At 48.1% G+C, this 17,493-nt stretch overlaps 1 protein-coding gene across 1 annotated transcript in view; it reads left to right on the top strand.

Annotated features, from left to right (window-relative positions):
- XPR1 (xenotropic and polytropic retrovirus receptor 1) overlaps positions 1-17,405 on the top strand; it is a 118,115-nt gene extending 100,710 nt beyond the window's left edge. The window contains exons 12-15 of the mRNA XM_030031856.2: positions 8,236-8,402; positions 8,684-8,823; positions 9,638-9,859; positions 11,700-17,405. Of these exons, the coding sequence (XP_029887716.1) occupies positions 8,236-8,402; positions 8,684-8,823; positions 9,638-9,859; positions 11,700-11,760 (590 nt within the window). The 3' untranslated portion in view covers positions 11,761-17,405. The remainder of the gene's footprint in view (positions 1-8,235; positions 8,403-8,683; positions 8,824-9,637; positions 9,860-11,699) is intronic.
- The last annotated feature ends 88 nt before the right edge of the window (positions 17,406-17,493 follow it).

Below are 17,493 nucleotides of genomic sequence, written 5' to 3'. Positions count from 1 at the left end.
ACTGGAGTTGTGTTGTACTACTCTAAGAGCGCAGGTCACTTCTTAAGCTTTATACATCATTTATGCTCCAACTTTATTCTTTGTAAAATGAGACACATCTTGGTTTTGCTACTGTCGGTCAATTTTCTCTTGCCTTGATACCTTTGCTCACATGGTGTCATCAGAAATATCTGGCTCGCAAAGAATATAGATTTGGCTTCTGTAGTTGAAGAACTGAGCTTCTTGGGTGCTTTGTACTCTTCCATCATTTTCTTGTTTTGTGGGATTTGCTGTTTCAGCGTGAGCATTTGTGTGTTTACCTTGTTTTTTTCAGGAACGCATTACTGAGCTTAAGCACAAGTACTGGATTAAAATGGGCTATGTGGGATTTTATCCTTTAACTGAAAGGAAAGATGGTTTATGCAAGTTTTCGTTGTCAGTTGGATTTACACACCTTATGCAATTAAATCCTTGTGGTCGGGGTAGTATCCAGCTATTTATTAACCTCTGAATTATTCCAAAGTTAATCCCTGCGGCCTGGAAACTTGAGTAAGTGTCTCTTCTTCCATACCGCTCCCACACCCTTTCCAGGTACTCCAAATAAGGCTGCTGAACACTAGCTGTCATTGGCTTAGAAGTGCCATGGAGAGCCTTAGGTTGGTCTGAGATAATGTAACTGCCACACACTTTCTCATTAAACAGCCCAGGAAGTTGACAGTAATTAAAAGTACAGAAGTTAACTAAATAGGGCTGTCTGTAAAGAGTAGTGTTTCTGTCTGTTTTCTCATCATCGCTTCAGAAACAGACTTCTCCTGATGAGGTGATGCGTAATTTGGTTTTTTTTAAAGCCAGCGTAAGAGAAAACTGTGAAACTCCTTGCTTCGCCGAGAAAGAGGGACATGAACTGTCAAGGCAGGAGTCATCCTTCAATTAATGGGCTTTTGCAGGAAGGTGTTGGACCATCCCTTTCTAATAGAGAGGTTCGACCAGGTCTGACCAGGTGAAGATGAATAGGAAACGTGCTGCTTTTTGAAAATACAGTGGAAGATTCCCAGATCTTGTAACTGCTGCCCACTCCTCATTAATCACAATGGCTTCAGCTGTTACCAGTGGTGATACTGGCTGGTGCAGCCAACTTCACGCTGGAACAGATCGCTGGTTCTCCAGCAGTCTGTCCCACCGCAGCTCCCCTGGGGAGGGGTATGACTTCCAGGGGAAGGATGTTGATGCACAGCAGGAAGGGGGGAGAGATGATGGTAACATCAAACTGTTGCACTGGGAGCTGCAGGAGGACACCTGACTACACCTTAGCTCTGCTCTTCTCTGTCAGCTGAAGTACTGGATAGTGGGTTGTGTTGCTTAGCCCTTGTTGCTACCATGTTAGAAACTGCAGGGTGCAACCCCTGTGGAGTGAATTTGCTGGTAGGTGGAACAATAATTAACTGTGATCCTAAATGGTTACAGCAGCAGAGGAGAACCAGGTGATGTGAGAACTGGGACTAAAATAATTTTTGCAGAAATCAGACATTGGTGCAACAGCTTATATAGTACCTCAACTGAGAAATGTCATTTTATTTCTAGGGTGTGGGGAGTGGGGCAAAGCAAAATAAGTGGAGATATAGAATTCAAGTACAAATCTTTCTTTAAAAAAAAAACAAACTTAAAAAAAATATTTCACAAAAGAATGAAGCAAGTAGCATTTGTGAGATCCTGTTCCCTATCTTATCCCTTGTGTATTGGTACAAGATCTCCCATCTCTCCCCTTCTTTCTCAGTGCTGGAAGAGCTGTCAGCGCTGTGGCAAGCCAGATCATTTGATTTAGGTGTCACAAGAGCCTTATAGAGTGCTTGGATTGACCTCTTGAAGTAAAACAAACTTTGTAATGGGATTAACTGGCTTCTTTCTTAATACTTGCCGTTTTCGCACGGCTTGCCTTAGCACAGCATACTGGCAACTCCATCCAGATGATTATTTGGAGCCAAAACATGCAACGTCTGTCACATTGCTGTAAGCTAGGATGAATTTTTGTCTGAAACCCTGTCATCCCGTGCCCAGGAGGCCTTCAGTAATGAGTTGTGTTCATTAGCCAGTCTTTCTGATCCTTTCCATCAGAGCAGCGGCAGTGTCATTAGCGAAGAATTGCAGGCATTGCCGTGGGCAAACATTTCCATCCTGGCCTCTGACCTCCTCCCAGCTTTGACGTGGGTCTCTGCAGCACCCTGAGCGAGCCCGGTTTCTCCACGCCGGCTTGTTAGCTCCTCTAATTGCTTAGACACCCGTCCCAGTGATGGTGCTTCAGGGTGGAGCCGGGAAGGGTCAGGAGAGCCCAGGCAGGGCTGCGGCAGGACCACCCTGGCCGGGGCGGAGGTGCCGGCAGGAGCTCGCTTGCTGGCAGCCTGCAGTAAGCGAGCGGGGAAGGCGAGATGAGATGGCAGCCTGTGCTTGGCGAGGAGCCTGGGAGGAGGGGGTGTTAGGCAGAGTGATTTCAGGAACTGCCACCGCACCCCGAACGTCAGCACAAATGAGGCATAAAATCCCACAGGGAAATCTTCCCATGCTTTGTAGGTCTACAAATGTCAAGCGGGACGTTCCCAGTGCCGGCAGCCGCGCCGTGGGGGAGAGGCAATCTCGGCACCCTGCCGCTGCGTGATTCATGCGTTTGCTTCTCAAGATTGCAGCTGAGAGAGAGGTAGATTTTAATAGCTGGGATTTGGAAAGTGGACTAATAGTACCGTTTGTATCACTCAATATACTTTTGTGTTAAAGGTGGCTGGAGAAGCGGGAGCACTAATGAATAAGATGTAAGTAAAAAGGGTGGCCTACTGATATCTCATTTCATGGGCACTTAAGAGGGGGAAGCCTGACTTTTTTTTTTTAATGGAACATTTTAAGAAACGCAACTGACTACATCACAAGTGATTTTCCTGTCAAATGTATGCAGGTCTGCAGTTCTCTGGTGCTGCAAGAAATCTAGGAGATGTGATCATCCGACAATATTTTTTTAATTTTGATTTTTATTTTGTTCCTATTATATTTTGAAGGAATCTGCTTTTGGATCGCAAAGCACTGTAGAGGTAGCAGATGACATTGCGTCCCAATCCCTAAATTGTCCAACGAAGGCCCTGATTACCATGCTATTTATTTCTGATTGTGAATCCAGGTATTTTTATTAGTGAGACTGTTGGCAAATGCTTAGATTGGAAACCCCATCCTTCTCAAGGCGGCAGTTAAACATCCCCCAAGAACACTTCTCAAACGCTAGAGAAGCCACCAGAAGAAGAATCAGATTAAATCTCAGTCATGACTGATACACTTCCTCCTGTTTGTAATTAAATCCCATTCTTCTGTTTGTGAGATACAAGCAATGAGATTGTTGCCATGTCTTGGAATTAGACACAGTCCTATGGTCCTACAAACCTAATGCAAACCTGCAGAATATTTTTAGTCAAAACACGATTTGGGGATTTCCCTGCTCTACGAATGTAGAATTTAACTAGAAGAAGAAACGACGTGTTGCCTCCTGACAGTTCTTCACCACGCTGTATCTTGCTGCTTTGCTTTAAATTGTGCCCAGAGGCTATAGCAGAGGTTTGCAGAATCTAATGGGAAGGTTGTTCATACGAAATGGTTGGTATTTGACAAAGCCCATCAGTGCACGATGGCGAGTCCTCCGTGTGCTTCTCTGGGTTATTTGCCTTTTTACTGCATTAAGTCCACTGTCATGTCATGGCTCTGCCATTGATCAGTATTAAATAGCGGTACGTGCTGGCTGGGCAGAAAGGCAATGCTGCTGCTATTCCCTCATTTAGATGTATAATTACTGAGGGAGAAGTAATACTGCACTTCACGCAGTAAGGTGTTAGAGAAATGCTTTGGTATGTCATTCTGATGGCAGTTCTGTATGTAGGTAAGTCACTTCTGGCTGTCACCCCCCTCCCGTTGTGTGCTGAGATGGAGTTAATGGGCACACATCATCCCTAGGCTAACCAGGTGGCAGAAAGTGTATGCTCAGAACTCTGGTGTCTGTGCTTGGCTAGCACGCTGTAAATATATGTATTTTTGTTTTGGTTCTGCTTAAATCTGTGACTGGAAGGCTGGTCATCAAAGAAGACTGAATTTGGCATGCCTTGACCAAGAGGTTTTTAATTGACGCTGGAGGCAGAACTGCTCTGGCTGGGTCAGTTCTGTCTGATGTAGCAGGGCTTACCTGACTCTGTTTCCTGATAACCTCATGCTTCTTACAGCTTTTATCACGGCTTTCACCATCAGCAGAAACCACAGCCAGCTGCAGTGGCTGACACACCAGGAGTGCTTATCGAGGGCCATTGTGCTCTTATCCAGATCTTCAATAATACATGGCATTGATTTTTGCTGTGTTGAATACTATATAGTGTTTACATTCCCCAGAATAATTCAGCAGGGTAAACAGATAGTATTCTTTGGAAGTAAAGTCAATAGTAACAGCGCTCAGGATAGTATTTGCTGTCTAGCTTTGATGGAAAGCAACCATTCCCTTGCCTGTGGTTAGAATGGGCTATAATTTCTGCAGAGTAGTACTCTCTCAGAATGCTAGTCAGATACTGTGTCCCCTGGGGCTGGTTTTGGGATCCAAGATACTGTCTATCAGCAATTTTTGCAGGCAGTAAATTCTGCTGCTGCAAGTGCCTTTTGGCTTTTTTCTGGGACTGTGGCCATTCACAGCTTCAGTTCAAAGGTGGAAGCTTTCCATTATTTATCTAGTTGACCTTCTGGAGCAATTTGTAGGTGTATTTGTGCAGAGTGTCTACTGGAATTGCCTTTTATAGGGTAAATTGAGGATGCTAATGGAAATTCTGTCATGAAGGCTGCAGACGGCTCCTGTGGTACGCTGCTTCCCATCAGCTTTGCAGCAAGTGGAGATAGCAGGGCACTGCAAATTTGAACAGCCTCTGACATAGCCAAACACCTCCAAGGTACAGACATGGTAATGTGAACATGTATTGAAATCTGCCCATCAGCGGGAGGGTAAAGCTGCAGCTGCAACTTTACATGCAGAGGTTTTTTGCTGGTGGTGTTTTGTCCTGCATGTGCTGTTTTGAATAACTGCAGCTTAGGAAGTTGCTACAGGGTGGTACCCTTTGGAGCATCGAGTAGAAAGGTTCTTCATGCACCTCTTGCTGGGTGGACTGGTTGTTGTGCTGCCAAGGGGTTGCTGCAGTCTATGGGCTGTTTAAGGCTTGGTCTTTTTTCCCTCTTGGAGAGGTTGAGATCTACCAGGTGTCCAGAGTGCTTCTCTCATCCCTCTCTAATGGTTTTTGGTAGTTTCTAGCACATCATTAAACAAAGAAAAAACACAGGATGAAACAGTTCCTGCTTAAATAGACCCTGACATCATCATACATATGCACAGCTATGTATTGCTCCTGAACAACTGGCAGGCCAGGGGTAGATGGAGCCTCTGGGCAGAATATGAATGCCTTGATTTTCTAGCCCCCTGAGCAGCAGTGAAGAGGGCCACTAGGACCAGCCAGTGGAGATTGAGATATAATTGCTTGCCTAGAGCAGTAACATATTTCTGTACGCCAGCTGAATACCAATGAGGACAGAAGGAAGGAAGGTATCAAACAGAATTGCAGGCAGGAGGAAAAGGAGGATGAGTGATTAAAGGGAGGGACTCAAAGGCCAAGGCTGAAGACAATAGGCTAGTTCTGATTAGAGCATTTTGCCAGGGAGTAATTTGGGTTTTAAATGAATTTTTTCAGGAGCTAAATGCATTGCAGAGCCAGTTGGTGAGAAAGCAAGCAGGAGCATGGGGCAAGCAGTGTGACCCCAGGTGCCGCTGAAAAGACTGTTGCAAAGGTAGGGGCAGGGAAAGGGAGCTGAGACCATGATAACGTAACTAGAAGCAAGCACATCCTTTTGAGGTTGATGAGGTTAATGCCACAAGATTTCTTGCTTGGGCCTTTTTCCTCCTGGTACTCCTCTTTTCCGTAATTGCACACAATAACCTTTAGGCAATTTAGGTTTAAGCAGCACGAACCTTTGAAATCACCTTCCTATGTAATTGCCAACTTAGGATACAGTTTTGTTAGCCCCTCATGTAGTTTGAGGTGATAGTCAGGGGCCAGACTGTCCCCTCTGTGACCAGAGAACTCCAAAGGAGCGCCTAGTAATGCTGCTTCGCTGCTCTTGAGCCCTGCCCCTGCTCATGCCAGGGATGTGGCTGAAGGCACGGCAATGGATGGTACTGTCTGCCCTGCCTTCTCCATGTCTGCTCCACGAAGATGTGGAGTAAGACTCAGTTTATTTGAATTCTGTCCTTAAGGAAAAAAAAAAGCAACCCAGCATGACCTAACCTTCAAGCCTAAGCCAGGATAGGAGGCTGCAGCCTCACAGGGTAGTTTGGAGCATTTTAGATGCTTTGAAAGCACTTAACCCATTAACTGCCTCTGAATTATCATGTAGGAGCTGGTAGTGGGAACTAAACATGGAGATCTAATCAGCTAAAAATAATGTTGGAAAGAACAGGCTTAGTGTCTGAGTCACTGAATATCAGCATCTGCCTTTTCTTCCTGAAATAACGTGGTGGAGGCTTTGGAGGAGCTGATGGGGGAGAATGAAATCTTGCAGTAAAGCCCTAATTGCTAAGCTCCAAAAACCTCACCTGTGTCCTGTTCTGTGGCCAGCTGCACTTTAAAAATGGAAGGGAGAGGTGGTTTCAAAGCAACAGCGTTAACGTACCTGGGCATCAGAGCCCGTATTCTGCAGGACTTCTGTGCCTGCTCCCGGGTGACGTCATGGCTCTCTGCAGCGGCGGTGGCGGCTGATGCGATGCTAGACATGTCCCTGGGTAAAGCTGAGCCTCGGGAGGATGTGGGTTACTGCTCAAAGGCTTCCGACCTTGCACAAAAGCGGGGAAGCTAGTCAAACCTGAAAGCTGCATCAGATCCCGTGTCCTTTGCCTCCGCTGATCTGAAGCTTCAGTGCAGATAGGCTTTGCTGCATAAATGGCTTTAATAGGTTTGCTTTAGGGGATGTGTTTTGAAAGGAGAATGAGCGTGTGTATTTGACCTATATCCTGCACATCATGTCCAGGAAGCCTGAAAGGCATAATGGGAGGAATGTACTCTTACACGATGCCTCTCATTTTCACCTCCATTAATTTTATTGGGTTGCTGCATTACATTTATATCGTAATTGTTAGAAACAAAAAGGGAAGGAGAGGGCAAATTGCCCTGTTGCTCCCTCTGTGATCAGCTTCGGGGATTCTGTTGGTTTAAAGCCACATATATGGAAAACAGTGCTGTGACTTACTGTGGCATAGGGTTTGGACCAAAAACATTATGGCTTTTTTGTACTAGAAGTGTTATTGGCTTTGTTAGAAAGAATCGGTGAATGAGCAATTGCAGTGGCTGCACAGAACGGAGGAAAGACTCCTGATAGCAGTGAGAGGCAAAGTGTCTCAGCCTTGCAAAGCATCATAACGTGTTTTATTTTTATGAACTTTATGAACCAGATTTGCTAATTAAAAGCAAACAGAATTATCAAATCTGTTTGTTTTTACCCAGCCAACTGATGTAGGGAAATTTAGCTGAATTGAGAGCAGAGTAACCTTTTCAGGGGGAATGGGAAACAACTTAGTTGCAAAAACATATCCACAGGTGAGCAGACCTTGGGTCCACAGTCCCGTGTTTCACAAAGAGGAGCTCTATATGGGCATTTAAAACTCTATACAGAGCCTTCGTCAGGTTTTATACATCCACGTTAATGTATTCCCTTCTTTTTGCTTATTTTCCCCTGCCACCACAGCCTCTGAAATGGCTGGTGGAAATTCCTGTACTGCCCATCCTCTTTCAGGCTTTTAATGCACTAATTCACAGTTGTTTATATTTATACAAACTAAAATATTTTCTTACAAAACCCTCCTAACTGAGCACTGCCTCATTGCGTTTTCCTTTGTACAAGCCTGTGTCCTTTGTGAAATATGGCCCTCAGCTTCCACCTGCTGTTCAGAGTCAGAATGGCAGGTCTGCCACAAGTGTTAAGAAAATAGTATTAGGGCAAATTTCAATCCTAAGTGCAAAATGTTGGACGAGATGAAAGTGGAATTTAAACGACAGTATAAAGTTGGTTCTGGTAAGGCTCTCGGTTTGGTTCAGATTAGCTAGCCTGATTTTCCCAGAACTTGAATAAAAGCGGTGTTATTTCCACCGATCAAATCAACCAATTTGTAGCTGTTTAAGTTCTACAGAAATATGCTGTTCTTCTCTTTTCCAGCTAAAAACCACAGTGACACCCAAGTGTTCTTCTACCTGTGGATTATCTTCTATTTCATCAGCTCTTGCTATACCCTAATTTGGGACCTGAAGATGGACTGGGGTCTCTTTGACAAAAATGCTGGTGAAAATACCTTTCTTCGAGAAGGAATTGTCTACCCACAGAAAGTGCGTATACAGCCTGCTCTTGCATTAGGGAAGGCTTTAAATATTTTAATGAAACTTGCTGAGCTTAGAGCATGTTGCAGTTCGCCACTGATGCTTCTGAATGCTATAGGCTGGGATTTTCTAGCAGTAGAGTTCATTTGTTTCAAAGAGATCATTTCATATTATTCACTTTTCTAGTGGTTGAGCAGCAAATTCTGTATTTTCCTGAAGGCCTGAAGAGGTCTGTCTTCTGTGCAGAACATGTATGATGAGCTGTCCTGTTTGTCTGTCTTGCTCTTCAGGCATACTACTATTGTGCCATTGTAGAAGATGTGATCCTGCGTTTTGCGTGGACCATCCAGATCTCCCTCACTTCCATGCAAATCTTTCCGTATGCTGGGGACATAATTTCTACTGTATTTGCCCCACTTGAGGTATTCCGGTAAGGCTGCTTGACTGAACAATTCATTTCTCTTTTACATTTCTACTACTTGTATAACATCAGCATGATGGGAAAGACCTTGCTCCTTGGACATGGAAGATACTGGTCCTTGAAATGGAAGACTATGTCTAACAGGACCATTTAGTCCCAACAGGGTGCTGAGTGAAGAAAGCCGTAGAGGGCCCTGCAGCAACGTGGGGCTGGGTCCTTCATGCTGCATTTGCAGTTTCCTCTGAACCTAGGCCTAATCTTGAGGGGTTTGTTACTACTAAATTTCTCCTTAAAATTACCTTCTTGCAATTTCCAGATGAAATTTCACTTGATTCTCAGGTTTACAATTATTCTCAAATCTCTGCTGCTTTTCCAAACACTAATTTGGATTCTGCATCATCGGTTTGGATCCTGCAAGGTGTCCTGGCTCTTTATACACTTGTACTCTAGTTGGAGACCCACCCCCACAGCTTCTTGGGATGAGTAAAAGCCCTTGAAGCTGAACCTCACTCATGTACGTGGTGGAGGTTGCCTTTTGCTTGTAATGCCTGCTGCCTTCATGCTGTCCAGACTAGGGCTGTCATCCTTAGGACAATGAATGAGCCTGACAGATCTGTTCTTCTACAGAGTTGGGAAGATGTTGTAGCAGGTGCTGCTGTTAGTCGTTTGCTGTTTCTTCATACTCCCAGTGTGTTCCCAGACGCACTTTGATCAGGGAGAAGAGTCAGTGGTATCCAGGTGCATGTACCAGTGCTTCACCAAACATGGGCAATGCCGGTAAAAGTGGAACCAAATTGGTAATTTTCACTTTTTCTCCGCCCAGGCGGTTTGTGTGGAACTTCTTCCGTCTGGAGAATGAGCACCTGAACAACTGTGGTGAGTTCCGTGCCGTGAGGGACATTTCTGTGGCACCGCTCAACGCCGATGACCTGACGCTCTTGGATCAGATGATGGACCAGGAAGATGGTGTACGAAATCGCCGCAAGAACAAACAGTGGAAGCGCAGCCAGAGCGTGTCCTTGCGCAGACCTCGTCTTGCTTCACAGTATGTTTTGCCTCTCCCCTAGCACAACAAGGCAAATCATGTGTTAGAGCTGTTGTTAATGCTTGGTGGCCATTTATGCGAAGATCTCAGCCAAAACAGTCACTCGAAGGGAGGACGGGTCCAATTAGTAAATTAATATTTCTCTGCTGGAGGGTTGATCCATGCTTTACATCATCTTCGGGTTCCGGTAAACCACTGGAAAAGGGAGTCCCCTTACAAAACTCCCCTCCCACAAAAAATAGCCTGTAGCAGCTGCCAGAGGTTATAAATCCAAACCTGGAAGAGAGGTTCTCTTCAATCGGCCATTTCCAGGTTTCAGACCCTGCCAAGACCTCAGTTATCCTTCGATTAAGATTTCACATGTGAGATCTCAGATCCCATCCTCTCCCAAATCTAAACCCATGCAATTTTTCTTTCCACCCCTCCTTACTCCCTAAACATTGCCGCACCTTGCACCCCAGCCGCTGAACCTGTTGACTGTGTATCTTCACTGCAGTGCCTGTGCTTCAAGCATCGCAGGGTGCTCCGGTGTCCAGGCATCGCTTCTGCCCCAGCAGCACAGCTGCAGAGCCCTGCCCTTCAGCCAGGGGACAAGCCTGGGCTCTCCGGGGATGCTGAAGCACAGCGTGTCTGGAGTGTTGTGCAATCCCTGCAGCACATCCCCCCGTTGCATCACTGCATGGGAGGGGTGGATGGGAGGAAAAGGAAGCAGCGGCTGTCACGCAAAGGGCGTGCTCTGGCCTGAGCCGCAGCCCTTGGGCCGTGCTTGTCTCATATCCACATTGGTTCAGAGTACACGGATGTGACCAATACTAACGGTCTTCGTGTGGTCGCTAGAGACTGAAAAACTTTATGCAGAGGGGATGTGGGCCAAAGCCTGGTCGAATTCCCTACCAGCCGCGTCCGTTTACTCCTCGGACATGCAGCAAGCTGAGACGCCTCAAGCGTATTTCAAAAGAAGCTGCCGTACCTTTGTGCAGCCCAGTGACGGATTGAGCACACTCCTTTGGGTTTGCGGCCCCTGCTGCAACGGGTTATACGGAGTTTTGCGCGGAGGGCTGGAGCGATGCACCGCGCCCAGCAGTGCCGCAGGGTCCCCGGCCGTTGGTCGGCGCAGCGTGGCAGTGGGCACTGGCCCTGCGCCCGGGGTGGCCGGCGCGGTGTGGCCTGGCCAGTGCCATGGGAGGAGGATGCTGAGGGACAGCTGGGGCAGATGTGTAAGGCTCTGCTATTCCCAGGGAGAGTGGGAGAGTGTGAAACAGTTCCAGTAGCCTGCTTACTCCCTCTCTGTGTAAGATAGACTTCCCCCTTCCCCCCCCTTCCCCCCCCTTCCCCCCCTTCCCCCCCTTCCCCCTTCCCCCCCCTTCCCCCCCTTCCCCCTTCCCCCCTTCCCCCCCTTTCCCCCCCTTCCCCCCTTCCCCCCTTCCCCCCCTTTCCCCCCTTCCCCCTTTCCCCTTTCCCCCCCTTTCCCCCTCCCCCCTTCCCCCTTTGCCCCCCTTCCCCCTTTGCCCCCCTTTGCCCCCCTTCCCCCCCTTCCCCCCCTTCCCCCCCCCTTCCCCCCCCTTTTCCCCCCTTTTCCCCTTTCCCCCCTTTTCCCCCCTTTCCCCCCCCCTTTCCCCCCTTTTCCCCCCCTTTCCCCCTTCCCCCCCTTCCCCCCCTTCCCCCTCTTCCCCCCCCTTTCCCCCCCTTTCCCCCCTCCCCCCTTTCCTCCCCCCCCCTTTCACCCGCCCCCCCCCGCCTTTTCCTTCCCCCCAAGTGCACTGTGGTTTTACTGTCTGCATGTAGTAATGGGAATTTCTTCTCCCTAGTGAGTGTTTCCTGTGTTTGTTTTTTTTTCCAGGTCCAAGGCTTGTGACACTAAGGTATTGATAGAGGACCTAGCGAATGAAGCGAACACATGAGATGGCCATGGTTTCTTATTCCACATCCTTTGTTTTCTCGTTCTGTTCCCCTCTTCCCCAAGTAACCCGATCTCTGGTACAGTTCCAGCTGAAAACAGGAGAAAACACTGAACATGTTTTCCGAGCTCTTCCAGACCAGATCCTATGGACTCCAACAAGCTCACTGTGTTTCGTTTCTTTTCTTCTGGGTTAATTTTAATGTTCTATTTTAAAAAAAAAATAAAATATTTTACTTTGTTTTGCCAATAAAGAGGACAGTTCAGGAAAGAGGGATTGTTTACAGTCTCAACAAGGACATACAAACCTATCTGGATAACGAAGCATCATAGGGACTCCCTCATGGGACAGTGCCGAGAGCACACTCGGTTTCTGCTTGGCCCGGTTTTGACTGGTTGAAACCGGACTTAAGTTTTTAAATCTGATTTTTTTGGTTTTGTTTTTTTTTTTTTTCTTCATATCCAGCGCTGAGGCACTGGCTGCACTTGCAGGGAAAGTGCACTTAGAGCAGTATCTTCATTCATGAAGCTACTTTTTAATTTGATGTAACTTTTCTTATAATTTTTTGGAAATATGATGTATCTGTTGCATATAGTTTTCACATTATTTATGAAACTTAACAACCATATAAGAGTGATTTTGAGTCCTGTGCAATGAAGGTTGTAATGGTAAAACAAAGCCGGGAATGTAGATCTAGATCTCCAGGGTTGTGGGGTTATTCCCTGCAAATACCCCTCTCGTGAGACAACTTGCACCTGTGTTTACCTTTTCTCTCTTTCTTTCTTTGCAATTTTATTTTAAACCAAAGTTTCTCTTTCTGATTTTTCTTTTTTTTTTTTTTTTTTGTTGCTGCTACTGCTTCTGGGCATGTCTCTTGTGCCGGTTCAATGCCAACTTTCCATGCAGCTGTGTGAAAGTAGTGCAGATGATCCTAAGGCCCTTTTGAAAGGAGAGTTGGGTCCTACCAACAGTGCAAAGAGCTAGGCGAACAAAGGCTTCAGAACTTCATTCTCCAGATCAAAAAGTATTTTTCAAAGCCTTAATAGTGCTTAGATGGCAGGAGGGCATCCCATACTGAGCAGGGAGCTTTTCTGGTGTTCTCCTGCAGCCCAGCGCAGCAGAAGTGGGACAAGGCAAGGAGGTGATGGTTCCCAGTGCCGGGGAGTTTAGCAGGCTGGGGTTCAGGAGTGATGGTGTGTTAGACAGCTGTCGGGGAGCATGGAAAGGACTCTGTTGTGCCCAACTGATGGGGAAGGTGAAATTGAAAGCGGCTCTCCTCGTGGCTTCTGGTTTGGCAAAGAAGCCTCTGTCGAGTGCTATCCCGGTATGGTGCCCTGTGGCTCAGCTGTTACTTGTGCCCCTTGCTTCGTCTCGCTAACCCAGTTTGGGAAGCGCGATACTATTAAGCAGACTCGGGTAAAGGGCAGCCGTATTGCCGCGCAAATTATGTCAGAAGAGCGACGCGAACTCGATGGTCTCGTTGGGTCGGGTTGGCATGGCCGAGGTCGCGGGGACTGCCGCCTTCCCCTCTGCCTGGCTCGGGGCAGCCGTGGTGTACAGCTAGGCCTGCAAGGGAAGGATGAAACTCTTGAAGTAGGATCCTCACACTGATGTCTGTCCCATGACTTGCCTCTACTTTGGGCAATGGAATTGCAGGAATCTCTGCTCAGTTGCTGTTTGGTGTGGTTTTTTTTTAATTAGCTAATAGCATGGTTTCTCACACGACCGGTACGTTGCATTTTCTCAGTTTGCCTGCTGTGCCTCTTGCCCAGAGGAACTGAAGAAGGAAACTTAGTTCTCTTAATTTAATTGGAAATAGATTAAAATTCAGTGGTGATGAACCTGTGCCCCATGCCAGGCTAAGGGCAACACTGCAAACCTGTAACTACCTGCACTTCTGTGATGTCCTCTCAGCTTACAAAGAAACTGTGCTGGACCTGCCGGGAGATGCCTCTGCTCTGTCAGCGGTGTGCGTGGTAGCATAGGCGGTGTGTCTGTTGTGGTGCTCCTCCTCGCATCTCCTACGGTGTCGGTCTGCTCCGGCTGGAGGGCAGCTGGACTAGCCGGGGTTGTACTGTTCGTCATTTTGGTGCTCAGGAGCCTGTTTTCCCATATTTAACTCCCTTAGGTCTGTTGTTCGTACTTAAACGGAGGGTTCTTGTTCATATGGAAGTGGAGTCGGAGATATAAAGCCCTTTCAAATATTTCAGTTTCCTAATATGCATTGCAGCGGTTGTTGCTGTGTCCAAACCTTGCGTGGGTGTTTCCAGCAAGAGTGGTGGGAGATGAGTGAAGCCGGACCTACCTAGGGGTGTTTTAGAGTAGGGCAGCCGTACCGGGGGGCAATCCAAAATAAACCAGTGGTGTTACTTAAGCAAGTGGTTCTTTATAAAAAGAAACCAAGTTTTACTGGTAAATCTTCCTTTCAGAGGGAAGGGAAAATACAGAGAGACATCTTGAAGTCATGCCAATCCCCTGGGAGCACTCTGCCTTCTTCAGCCAGGCTGGGGAGAGCGGGGCATGGCCGGGTGGCCTGCGTCTTGCCTGCCTGCCTGCTGCTGCACTGTCCAACCGTCTGCTTCCCAACCTGGCGGGGAGGGTCAGGTTGCAAGTAATGAAATTCTTATTCTGTAGTTTACCCAAATCCTTATGGGAAGCAAGAATTCAATGTGTCTGTCTGCTCCCGGCTCTACTCTTTCCCTTCCCTTTTTCTCTGTCTTTGCTGGCAGGAGAAATAAGAAAAAAAGGGGAGGTGGCGTGCTACAGCTAGCAAACATTATCTCCTAAAATAAAACATCGTCCCTTTTGGCAGCAAAGATGCTCTCTTGGGAGGAAAGTAGCCCGAATTCCCAGAGGCATGGCTTTTAAAGTCTCCCAGCACTGCGTCTGCCTGTTCCCTCCCTCCCAGAGATTTCTAAGAAATCAGGCATGCAGATTCCTCCTGAGAGCAAGCGCTAAAGCCAGGATGGCTCTGCATCTATGAGAACATCTGGCCAATAAAGGGAGACCTAATGAAGCAGAGCAGATGGTGAGAGAAAATAGCCCCGTCGCTCCTTGTGAGCAGCCTGTGCAATGGGAGCGAGGGGAGCGGGGACAGTCCCAGGGTGGCTTTGTTTTCGTGAGCAGGCTTTGGGAATGGGTGCTTGGAAGCATTCCTGGAGGGAGAACAGCAGGGTGATGATCCATCCAGAATTATGGAGAGCAGACTTAAAAGGAGCTGGGGTGTTTTAATCCAGCACTTTAGTTGTTGGGATATAGCTGGATGGAAAGCAGAAGGTGAGACAGGTCTGTGCTGTGGCTGCTGCGAAGCAGTGCTGGCTTTCGGGTGTTGAGCTCTCCCTCTCCTTGCGATTCGGTGCAGAGGTTGTCAGAGGTTGTGGTTGTGTGCGGCTCCAAGGATGGTGTGGAAGCTGCTTTTGACTGGCTGGAACCCTTGCAGATGGTCCCGTCTACGGGGAGGAGATGCCACAGCGTGGCCGGTGACTTTTGGAGGTTCCCTTTGAACTCACTTCTCCATGCTGATTCCCTGCTTCTTTCCATCCCTCCTGCTCTTCCAGGAGTTTTCAGGTTGCAGGGATTTAGGATTTGCAGCGTCCAGAGCCTATTTGCTAGTTGGCGTTCCCTGCATGGCTTTGGGACCGCGTCACCAGGAACACCAGGTCCCCCTGCGTGGGGAAGGCAATGCCGTGTGCTGTGGGTGGGCGCTCCCGAAGGGGCAGCGGGGCAGGTTTGGACTTTATGGGCTTGGCAAGCAGGAGCAGGAGCTGCTCCATCAACGGGAACCGATGCTGTCCCACCACATTTTAAAAGAAATGCATTTGCAGCGCTCGTGGCTGCGGCCTGTGTGTATCAAATAAGCTCCTACCTCTCAAATCCAGGCGGGTTCCCAGAGTCGGCCGTTGCTCGTCCTGCGCCTTTCCCTGCCCCGCTCCCGGCCCTCCTTGTTCTGTCGGTGTCTTTGCTGTTTGTCTGAAACCAATGGTACGCAGGGTGCGGGGGGATGACTGGCAGCAGCCTTCAGCATGAAAATCTTGTGGGGGGGAAAAGTCTCTTGTGGAGCAGAGTTGTATCCTGCTGCTTTTACTTCCCTAGTAACTCCTTGTGCTGCTTGTTCTGCCTCCTCGCCGGTGCTCGGCCACTGCAGCCGTGTGAGAGGAGGGGAGGGAAAGCATGGTCCTGGTGCAGGAGATAACAATCCCTGGGGATTTTACTGCGCATCTTCCAAGGAGCAAGGGAGACTGTGTGAAGCCTTCGAGCTTTGCCTGCGTTTTGAACAGCCAAGGGAATTTGGTCTTATCCTGCAAGGATGCTGCTGCGTACTGCTCGCTGAGACTCCGGCCTGCGCCCCAGGCTTTTAGGGGGTTTGTGGCCCCGACGTCAGGCCATCACTCTGGGACGTGTCCTGGGACTGGGGCATGGCTGGGCTCCCATTGGGAACACAAAACACGCACTGCATCCCGGCCCCATGTCCTCCCTCCTCTCATCCACCGTTCTGCTTTGCACTCGCAGAGGCAAGATGATCTTCTGCCTTAAGTTTTTTTTTTTTTTTTTTTTAATTTACATTTTTATTCCAGAAGGCGATCAGATTGTTTTGTCTCCTTGGAAAAGAGGGGCTGGGGCTCCTGGGGAAAGAGCGGAAAATCCCTATGGTAACTGCAGCAGTCACGGTTGGGCTCAGTGGCTGTCACCTCATCAAACCTTGCCTCCTTTACACGACGCCATCCCAAATCCCACACCTTGGGACAAGCTGTTGACCCGCCACCACTGTGGGGTTAGCTGGTGTGTTGGCATCCCTCGGGGGCTTCAGTCCCTCCTTGCAGCATCCTGGCTGCAAGAGAAAGGCAGTTTTGCAGGGGGAGGAGAGGAAAGGGACGGTAATCTTGGGTGTACCCAGATGCTGATGCCCCAGCCCTGTTCCCGGTGGGAGTCGGAGGCAGCTCTGGCCCCGGTGCAGCCGTGCCGCGGTGGGCGAGACGCACCGACCCTGCTTGGGAAGATGCCCTGTGGCCTGACAGTCCCCGAAGCTCTAGAAACCAAATTGCAAACTCTTTGCTCCAGAGGAGAAATTGGGCAGCCTGGTAGAACTTGTGATGACCTCTCCATCCCGTAGGTCCTCCTGGTGAAGGATCGGTGTTTGGAAGGGGCCTGGGGTGGAAATGCCAAAGTTCCCCCCTCGGTCCTGCTGCCGCCTTCCTCTCCCCCTCCCCGCTGTGTTGGTCTAAATGATCTTTCTATGAAGCCCTGTAGATGTCAAAAGTAATTATGGAGTGTGATTAGTCCTCTGTGGGTGCTTTCTTTCTTTCCTCCTCCTTTCTCTTTTGCTATCCCCTTCTCCACTCTTCTTTTTTGGCTAAGTGGAAAAGGTGAGGACAAAGAATTGCCGCTTGCTTGGACTCATGATGTATCTGTGACTGCGCTATTAGCTGTCTCCTTTTTCCTCCCCAAATGGATATAATTTTTGAAGTGTGGAATACCCTTCTTGATAAGTAGGTTTTAAAAAAAAAAAAATAATGCACAATGTGATACTGTTTCATAGTTTCTAGGTGGTTGTATAAAGCAAAGTTACTGTGATTGTGTTTTTCAAAGGAAAAAGTGATTGGTTACGAAATCTGTCCTTTTTTCATTATTACAAGCTCTTTGTTTTCCAATGATCTGATGGCTCTTTTGTCCCCGGTCTGTGTGTCTTTCTTCCCACGTCCCACCCTTGGTGCTGCATCCACCCATGAAGCGTGTGCT

Source organism: Aquila chrysaetos, chromosome 12 (genome assembly GCF_900496995.4).
Source record: "Aquila chrysaetos chrysaetos chromosome 12, bAquChr1.4, whole genome shotgun sequence".
In the NCBI taxonomy this organism is placed as follows: Eukaryota; Metazoa; Chordata; class Aves; order Accipitriformes; family Accipitridae; genus Aquila; species Aquila chrysaetos.
Note: the sequence above shows the minus strand (reverse complement) of the source record. Positions and strands in the feature narration are given on the sequence as shown.